Source organism: Gavialis gangeticus, unplaced genomic scaffold (assembly GCF_001723915.1).
Source record: "Gavialis gangeticus isolate Ggan-Ray unplaced genomic scaffold, GavGan_comp1, whole genome shotgun sequence".
In the NCBI taxonomy this organism is placed as follows: domain Eukaryota; kingdom Metazoa; phylum Chordata; order Crocodylia; family Gavialidae; genus Gavialis; species Gavialis gangeticus.
In genome coordinates, this window is record NW_017729034.1 from 50,731,455 (window position 1) to 50,741,578 (window position 10,124).

Genomic DNA, 10,124 nt, shown 5'->3' on the forward strand with positions numbered 1-10,124 from the left:
CCAGTTTTGAGATTTTTTTTTTTTTTTGGACCAGCTATAGGTATAGCTGGTTCTTTAAAAAACCTTTTACTAGAATAATGTGGAAGACTGAATAGAAATGATTTGTCTTTAATGTTTTGATTTTGTTTGGGATATGTCAGTGTCCTCAGAATGAATAACACTTCTAAGTCTCCTTGTAAATGGATAAGTAAGTTCAGTATATTGTCATCAACTAGTATTTTTTTTTTTTTACTTTTTAAAGATGTTTTTCTGTATTTTCCTTCTAATGCACTCCTCTGTATAGAGAACTCTGCAAATTCCAAGTACAGCTATAATTTTGCCTCTTCAGATTTTAATTTTCTCTCTGCTTTTTTTTTAATTATTTTTTACTGGTATAATTCTTATATTATAAAAGGTAACAAACAAAAGTTCTTAAAGCAAATCCTGAGTGCTATGGTCTTATTCCAAAGTACTAGCTTTTTCTTGGAAAAATAAATCTCATTTCTAGTTTTAAAAAGCTATAGTAATCAACAGACTTAATCATTGAATCACATAAAGTTAAGGTTGGGAGGGACCTCAGGAGGTCATCTAGTCCAACCCCCTGCTCAGAGCAGGACCATCCCCAGTTAGATCATCCCAGCCAAAGCTTTATCTAGTTGAGTCTTAAAAACCTCCGGGGATGGAGATTCCACCACCACCTCTCTAAGTAACCTGTTCCAGTGTTTTACTACCCTCCTAGTGAGGAATTTCTGATTAATATCAAACTTCCCTTGCTCCAACTTGAGACCACTGCTCCTTGTTTTGTCATCTGCCACCACTAAGAACAGTTTAGCTCCATCCTCTTTTGAACCCCACGTTAAGTAGTTGAAGGCTGCTATTAAATCCCCCCTCAGTCCTTTCTTCTCTAGACTAAATAAGCCCAGTTTCCTCTGCCTTTCCTTATGTCATGTCCCCTAGCCCCCTCCATTTTTGTTGCCTTCTGCTGGAGACTCTCCAATTGGTCCACATACTTTCTATTGTGGGGCGCCCAAAACTGGACACAGTACTCCAGATGTGGCCTCACCGGTGCTGAATAGAGGGGAATAACCTCCCTTGCCCTGCTGGCAACACACCTACCAATGCAGCCCAGTATACTGTTGGCCTTCTTGGCAACCAGGGCACTCTGCTGGCTCATATATTCAGCTTACTGTCCACTGTAAATCCTAGGTCCTCTTCTGTAGAGCTGCTACCCAGCCAGTCAGCCCCCAGCCTGTACTGGTGATTGTTCCATCCTAAGTACAGGACTTCTCACTTGTGCTTGTTGAACCTCATGAGATTCCTTTTGGCCCAATCCTCCAATTTATCTAGGTCACTCTGAATCCTAGCTCTACCCTCCATCGTATCTACTACTCTCCTCTGCTTGGTGTCACCTGCAAACTTGCTGAGGGTGCACTCCATGCCATCTTCCAGATCGTTGATGAAGATATTGAACAAAACCAGCCCCAGGACCAAGCCCTAGGGCACTCCACTTGGTACCGGCTGCCAACTAGATGTTGAGCCATTGATTGCCACTCACTGAGTCCGATGCTCCAGCCAGATTTCTCTCCACGTTGCAGTCCATTCATCCAACCTGTACTTCCTTAGCTTGCCTGAGAGAATGTTGTGGGAGATGGTATCAAAAGCTATGCTGCTCGTTAGGACTACAGTAATGGAAGCTATATTTCTGTTTAAGCTATTTCAGTATTTTAGTGTCTTGTGATTTGAATAACTAAAGTAAATAATTGCATTAAACAAAGTGTTATATTTATGAATACTTACAGATTTTAACATAATATTTTGTGTTTACAGGTGAAGGCTTCTATACATGGCTAGAAGGTAAAAGTCAACCTAATACTTAAAATGAATATTAATTGCATTTTAAAAAAGCATATAACAGTGCTGCTTGGCTCTTCCAATTTCACCATATGCTTAGTGGGTGCCACTAAGATGTTGATTCCAAAGCAGTAATTGTCTTTTAATAAACCAGTGTCTGTAGGATGTGTACGAAATGCTGCATCTTTACAAAGACATTAAGACACTGTTTGGAATTCACTTTCATATCACAGACAATTCAACAGGAAAACAAATTTGTTGCTAGGGAATAGGATTTGGTAATGGAGATAACAATGTCCTGATAAATTATATAAATACTATTTAGTCAGCTGGCTTGCATAAAGGCTTATGAATAACCTCTTTATTCAGTTGCATCTAACTTAAAATCACCTTCTTTGAATTCCTTTTAAAGATGCTCTTTTCTTCTAAGAGGAGAGACATTAATATTTAGGGTTGACCTTTTGGTGATTCGTAGGTAGCCTGAACCATGTAAGCTACTTTTCCACATCTGTGGCCTTGTAAAGATGTTCAGTTTCTACCAGGCCCCTCTCCCACTAGACACTAAAAGTGTGCAGACATTCAGGTGTTTTCTCCCAGAACAAAAATGGCAGTTCCAGAATTAATATAACTACAAGGTAGAAATTGCTTCTGGGAGATTGAATGTCTGCACACATTTCCCCTGATTTAAATCCTCCTTGTGACTAAGAGGAGTGGATCCAAGGGAGAGGCTCCCTTGCCTTCCAGAGGCTGGGGTCATCCTAATCTGGAGTAGGTGCAGGGGGCAGCTGCTCCCTTGCTTCCCATAAACTGGGAGGAGACAAGACAAGCAGCTGCTATCTGCTCCCCTCCTGCTTCTCACTCTGTTCCCAGTGCCCTTGTCTTTGTCATGTCTCCAAGCCTTTCTGTATGGTCTGTTTCTAATATTCTGCACAGGCCAAATCTTTTTCCAAATCTTATGGGGTATATTGTAGTACTACATGGTATCTCAGGAGATGATTCATGGCTTGCTTTTCTTGGTTGGTTTCATAGAGGCCCCCTGACTTCATGATAAAGTTGCATCTTCTGAGACCCGTTCTCAATCTTTTTAGGCTCTGCCATGTATGCCATTGTAGTTGACAACATGCTAATTCCTTGCTGGCTCCATTCAACAGCTTTCTCACCTAGTTTCTCCCATTCTTTTTTGCCAGAGGTTAGTTCTGGCTGATTCTGGTGATGTAGTCAATGATGTGGTAGGGTAGAAGACAAAAAGCTATTTCTTGATGAGAGATGACAGTGTACTGGTTGATGTCCATATAGTGTTGGTCATCTCCAACTCCAAATCATGACTCCTGCAGCTGCTGGTCCATGTTGCCTGCTAATTTCCTCCTGATTTTTTTTAAAAGGACACTCTGCCGGATAGTGTGTATAGGAAAGGAACAGAGGTGGGTTTTAGATAACCTGTTTATAATTCTGTATATATCATCTAGGGTTGTGTCAATATGTTTAGTGTGACTTGAGCGTCCCCAAGTGGTGCAGGCATATTTAGCCATAGAGAAACAGTGCTAGGGCAGTAGTGCATAGGATGAATGGATGTGCTCCTCACTTGCAAGTTGTGAGCTTATACACAATGTTGTTTCATGTGTTGTAATCCTATGCAATATGTAGGTCAACATAGTATCGTATGCACACAGATAGATAGGTTCTCAGTGTGAGAAGCAGATTTTGCTGTGCTGCTTGATTTGCTCAGCTTCCAGGCACCAAGAGCCAAGGGTAGGGAACAGCACAGCCCTCTGCCTGTTTCTCACTGGGGATTCTGGTGTGAGAAGTAGGCAGGTGGCTTTGCCCTGCTGCTCCAGTTGCCTAGGATTGAGCAGAGTGGAGCAGCTTACACTGTCCCCAGACTGGGATCACCACAGCCTCAGGAAGGCACAAGGAGCAGAGTAGAGGGAGTAATTGTAGACTGAATGCCTGTACTACTCCCTTTCCCAGTATAACTTCTTGTGGTGGAAAATTTACACTGCTAGAATTGAATGTTTGTATGCAGCCTATATTATGCCTTATAGTCTGCGCTCGGCTAGCTGTCCCTTGCTCATATTCTTAAGCACAGCACCAAGAATGGACAATGGGTATCTTTTGTCACCTTTGTGCTGCTATAAAATTTACATCCCAGGGAATTTTTCACAGAAACATTCAGAATTATGGGAAATTAGTTACTGTTTAAAATTTCATCTTATATCCGTAGCATCTGTGCCAAAATCCCCATCTCTGGGTGGATATGGGGTTTGTGCAACAAAAAGTAGCAATAAGCGGTGTCACTTTATTGTGGCAGACATCCAGTTTATCTGCTTTATGGCAGGGTAGCACAGGCAGCTGGAGCTACCCACACTTCAGCCACCCCAGGCAGGTATCTGGAAACTTGAGCAGCCCAATCTTTTGCAGCCCAGGAATTCCCAGGCAGAATCCAGCCCCCAAAGCACCTGCCTGGTTTTCCCCACTTACCAAGAGACATACCCCAAAGATCCCAGGGACACATCTCAGTAATGGGGAAAGCTGGGCAGGCAGTCCCAGGGCTTTAGAGGCCCAGTCCTTCACAGGAATAGGTGGAGTGTGCAGGACTAAGTCCCTCAAGTCCTAAGAGAACACAATGCCTCTCTCCCTGCAGTATCAGTGGGCCACGTGTTTCATCCACTGAAGGGGATCAGCTGTGCTGGGATGCATCCCAGCATAGGTGATCACATCATTTGGAGATGCTTGTCACTACCCTATCATGTTATCTTAGCCCTTCTGGGAATCAGTCTGTGGGCTATTTAGCTGGGCTTATCTCTTTGTATGGGTTCTCCAGCTTTAACCATGCTTCATTCAGGATTATGTGCAAGTGGTTTTGCTTTATTTGTAGAGCTCCCAGCTTGGCCCCACACAACCATTTAATGTTATAGCTGTTGTCCTATTGAACATTTTCCCTTTGAAATAGCTCCAAATGTACATTTGTCTTCCTAGAGAAATTGCCTGCTTCTTCTAGACAGGTATTCACATTTGTAAAACAGTTGATAGTAGTTGATATTTGTCTCCCAGGCAAACTGGATTTCTTGTTTTCCATCTTAAACAGGTTCTTGATTTTAACTGTCTGTTACTGATTGTAAAGACCAAGCAGGTTTAAAATTAAACGTATCCTAGATGGGTGGAAAAATATTCTGCAAGAAAGTGTAGTTAAGCCATTGAATAGTTAATTTTGTTTTGTAGCAAACACTTTTTATTTTGCTTTTAGCACTTAAATGTGCCTTTCAGTATACAGCAACATTGGCTTTAAAATGAGGATATACTTCCTGGTAATATAATCTTCCATTCTAGTTTAATTTGGTAATGGGGGGGAGTTGACTCAAGCTGTTGGGGTGGATGCAGTAAAGGTGGAAGCATCATAAGCATCTGTTGTGCGCTCTGTGCACCATAAAAACACTGATTCAGAATACGGATTTTCTTTTTAATTAACTTGATCTCAGCAGATGCTTTCTTGTCTCTTCTTTCATAAGGGACTGAATGCCCTACACTACTATTCCATGTCATCTTATTTCTTGCAACCACTTTCCTTAAATGGTTCCTAAAGGCCACTCTAGACTGTCTTTTAGTGCAGGTCCCCATTGCATTTGATACCCATTTGAGGAAGCGAAAGTAAGGCTAATATAACAGTGTATTTCTGTTTTCCAGGGCTAGTACTATGCACTGTTGGGTCTGCGGCTCTTTCCTGGTTACTAGTACTTCTGAGTTAGTTTATCTCGTTGTTGGTGATAGTTGTAACCCTCTTGTATGTGCCAACATTACACCTTTTGTGATGAGAAGATATTCAGTGACTTGCTGTGCTCAAGATGTTCTTCCCACTTCCATGCACCCAGGGAATTGACTTTTGACAGATGACTTGTGTATTTTCCAGTCCTTTTTGTTTGAAATGTATCCCTTCTAACTAAACATTAAGTTGTCATGCATACCCAGCAATCTTAGACTTCTGCGGTTCTATTTGTCTAGTTTTAGTCTTTCTCTTCCACCCAAGTGGAACGATACAAACTTTTTCTATTAAATTTTCATAGAGCGTTATTTTAACTTGTTACAGTGTTTTGATATGCAGTTAATCTTTCTGAACAGGTCTTTGTCTGGAGAAAAGAGTATTCTATAAACTTATTTCTGGACTTCACGCTAGCATCAATTTACATCTATGTGCGAAATCTCTTCTTGAAGGTAACTGATAATCGAGTAAAAATTCTGAATGTTCTTATTTTATGCTACTGTTGGAGTTCAGCTTATTTTTTTTCTCTAAGCAGTCAGGTGTGTGTGCATAAAAAGCACTATTTTTCTATGTTTACAACCTTTACCATGTTTTTTCCTTTGGTTAGAAACCTGGGGAAAGCCTAGCTGGGGACCTAATGTAAAAGAGTTCGTTCGTCGCTTTGATTCTACTGAAACAAAAGGAGAAGGGCTAAGAAGGCTCAAAAACTTATATTTCTTATATTTGATTGAGCTACGTGCTTTGTCAAAGGTTGCACCATACTTTGAGCGTTCAATTGTAGACCTTTACACTGGAAATGTCAACGAGGATGCTGAATCTAAAGCCCTCTTGTTGGATATCTTCAGAGACACAAAGTAAGACATGGGGTCTTTTACTAATAATGTGAAATTTCCAACCAGATTCTGGGAGAAGTGACTTTTGGATAGAGAATGTGTATTGAACAACAGGGTGAAGGAAGTGGGGACTGTGGGAAAGTAGAGAAGCTGGAAGCGAGAAATGAAGGTGCCAAAGAGTGGAAAAGTTTGTCAGAGCTATTAAGAAACTTTTTTTTTTTTTTTTAAACAAAAGCCTTACCTTGCTCTATTCCAGTTAATAGTATAAACAATTCTATTGAATACTAGAAAAAATGCAGCATCTAGGCTTTGTAAATGTTAAAAACTTTTAACAGGATCAGCTCTAGGAATTATTTTCTATGTATTAAGAGTTTAAATATTTCTGAAAACCATTTTTTTTTATTTTGAGAATCAGATGGCTAGATATAATTATTGATTTAATGTACATCTCAAGTACCCCAGAGGATTAGGATTTTAGCCTTGTACTTCATTATATTTAATCTGTATGTGCAGGTGCATTACTTTTTTGCTGCCACACAGGCTGTCATGCTTTTTTCATCAATATACATTAGCAAAAAGTTCTAAATACTTGCAAAATTGTGCATTTGTGAACTTGGATGGTAAATTGTTGCGAAAGTTTATTATCTTTAATTTGTTTGATCAGGTCTTTCACTATGCACTTTGATGAAAAGTCCATGTTTGCGGGAGATAAAAAAGGGGCCAAATCACTGAAGGTAAAGTTCTACAATACATCTGCATTTTAAGTTGTTTATTTAATGATTAAAAGTCATAATATTGTTTTAATGACAAGCAGTTTCTTAATAAATCTTAATGATGGGTGACCCTTGTACAGAGGTCTTACAAAGATTAAATTGAGTCAATCTGCCATGTGTTTGCAATAAGTGTGTTAGGTATCTGAACATTTCCATTAAGGTAGCTGAAGAGTTACTTTGTAGTACCTTCAGCCCAGGACATTGAAATGTCTTCTGCTGTGGATACTATGGCAAGCCACATCTTCCTTAATCATCATGATAAAGAGCATTGTTTTTTATGTGGAATGTTCCCTATAGGGCATCTTTTTTTTAACAACATTTTGTGGGTGGGCAGAAGTAATTCAGTTTCAAAGAAACTGAAATGCAAGTTTCACATCAGGAAGACCTGAAACTTAGGCCCCTACTACACATTACATATATTATGCAATTAACTGGTGACTAGTGCAATCATTTAGACCAGCCAACACATGCAAAATTTATCAGATGATAAAAATGACTATCCATCAATAAAAAGAGCTGCCCAACTGTAAAGCTAGTGCTTGAAAATGTGTGACAACTTTATAGTAGTTTTTATCCAGCTTTAATTTGAATGCGTAGCAGGGCCTTTAGAGCAAGGGTGGGCAGTTATTTAAGCTGGAGGACCACTTAAGGAGTTTTGGTGAGCTGCTGTGGGCTGGGTCAGTGGTACATTACTAGACTGGTTCAGGAGTGCCTGGCGGGTGAGGTCTCCATGGAGACGCCTGAGACCCTCACAGGCAGGGTGCGCTCCGCTAAGCAGATGGGATGGAGCTGTGGGCAGGCACAGAGCGGCAGGCAGGGCTGGGGTCAGGATTGCAGGGAGGTGACACTAAGGGGCCTTGCAGGGAGTGGATCATGGCTCTGCCCTGCTGTCACTACCCTGTGATCCTGCCCCTCCATCTCCCCGCTCATTCTGCTTCCGAATGTCACTCCTCTCCAGCCTGTGGTCCCATCTCATCACCTGGATGAGCATGCCTAGCCCACCGGGGTCCTGGGCCGGTCTCCACTGAGGCAAACTGCCCACTCCATCTGGTGCCCCCAGCAGTGGGTGCAGGGTGGACAGGCTGGGGTTCCTGGGCAGGGGGGCTGGGAGTGACACTGGTAGTAGTCACCAGAAGGAGACACCACCGTCAGGGCTGCTAGGAAGCTAAGTCTAGCTGCCATGCTACCCCAGCTCTGCTACGTGCTTGAGGGTGAAGGGACCAGCCACATGCGCCACACCCCAGGCTGCCCCCCATGCCTGGGTCAAGTGGCCCAGGGGACCTGCCGTGGACTGCAGAAATCCCTTGTGGACCATATTTTGCCCACTCCTGCCCTAGAGGCAAAGACTTAATCTTCACTTCATCCAGGTTACTTTGTCTTCCATTGTTGTGTGGCCATTTATTCAAAATTGGTTGATTTGTATCACATTATGACTACAGAAACTTTTTCACTAAATTAGTACAAATTTGTTTCATACTAATTCATTATATTAGTGTGACAATTCAATTTGTATTTTAAAGGTTGCTTACAAAACAGCTAGTTGTCTGTTTCTAGCCTAACTATTTTCTCTAAATGAATGCTTTGGATAAGTTATAAAAACAACTTTTTTTTGCTCCGTATTAATTTTGTCTCCTTACGTAAGTGGATGGGGTTTTCTGTTTTTCGCTGATTAGCTGCATATCTATCTCTGAATACCTACATTGTAATCTTTTACAGGAACTCTCGTAGGGAAACAAGTTGATTTACTATAGTATTTAATAGTAGAACAGTACTTCCTAATAGTACTATATTAGGAAAGCTGATGTTTTATAAATTTTGAAAATGCTGGGCTTTTTAAAGACTCATTTATATGGAAACTTCTTTTATGCGTTTATTGGTAGGAAGAATTCCGGCTTCATTTCAAGAACATATCCCGCATAATGGATTGTGTTGGCTGTGATAAATGCAGATTATGGGGCAAACTGCAGGTGGGTTGTATTTTGTTTACTACATGCACGTTATTTGGGAACTTAGTCTCTCTCCTAGAACTTGTAGGCTGTCTGTTGCTGGACTGCTGAGGTCATGCGTGTGTTCAGTCTTTAGTATCTCTGTGTGCTGTCATAATTGAACAATTATTAAAAACTTGGAAATTTAATTTTTATAATTTGTCACAATTCTTTTACAAAAATCTAAATTTTCAAAGTTATGAACAATAATAACTAGCATCAGAAATTCATAACAACACCTAATAAGATTTTGTTCAATATTTCAAGCTTCATGTGTAGCATGTTCCTGACATTAAATAGCTAGATGAGCCTTGCAAAATCCATTCACCAAGGACAAGTAGGAAGCTTTTCTGGCAAGTATAACAAATGAAGTATATCCAACAAGAAACATTCCAAAAGCATACAACTGATTTGGGAACCATAACACTTTAAAAATTGGATTCTCTTTATCTGCCTTGTGGTGTCTGCATCTTAATCATACTAATTTCACATTTTTCAGATGCCTCTTTCCACCCATAAGGCATAGGTACATTTTATTTTTTTAATGAAAATTGAGGTCTCTGTGCATTCACTAGCCTCCAGAAGTGATGGCTTTAAGGATAAAACACGCTTTTTGCAAGACTTGCAATAGAATTGGGTACATTACCAATTTGTGAAATGTAACAGCTGCACATCTAATTTCATTTGAAGAAGGGAAAAAAAACCTAGGCCATATAGCTGGAACACAGTCTTAAATAGATTCATAGATAGATTCATAGATTAAGGGTCGGAAGGGACCTAGTAGATCTTCTAGCCCGACCCCCCGCCAGGGCGGGAGAACAACAAAAAACCCCAAAAGAGAAACGGGACTCAAATGAGTCCAGCCAGGTAGGCATCCAGCCTCTTCTTAAAGACCCCCAGGGTAGGGGCCAGCACCACTTCCCTTGGAAGTTGGTTCCAGCTCCTAGCC

The 10,124-nt window shown here is 40.8% G+C and overlaps 1 protein-coding gene across 1 annotated transcript in view; it reads left to right on the forward strand.

The window, feature by feature from the left end:
- ERO1B (endoplasmic reticulum oxidoreductase 1 beta) overlaps positions 1–10,124 on the forward strand; it is a 66,402-nt gene that overhangs the window by 52,100 nt on the left and 4,178 nt on the right. Inside the window, exons 10-14 of the mRNA XM_019527279.1 lie at positions 1,807–1,833; positions 5,944–6,036; positions 6,192–6,438; positions 7,082–7,151; positions 9,071–9,157. Of these exons, the coding sequence (XP_019382824.1) occupies positions 1,807–1,833; positions 5,944–6,036; positions 6,192–6,438; positions 7,082–7,151; positions 9,071–9,157 (524 nt within the window). The remainder of the gene's footprint in view (positions 1–1,806; positions 1,834–5,943; positions 6,037–6,191; positions 6,439–7,081; positions 7,152–9,070; positions 9,158–10,124) is intronic.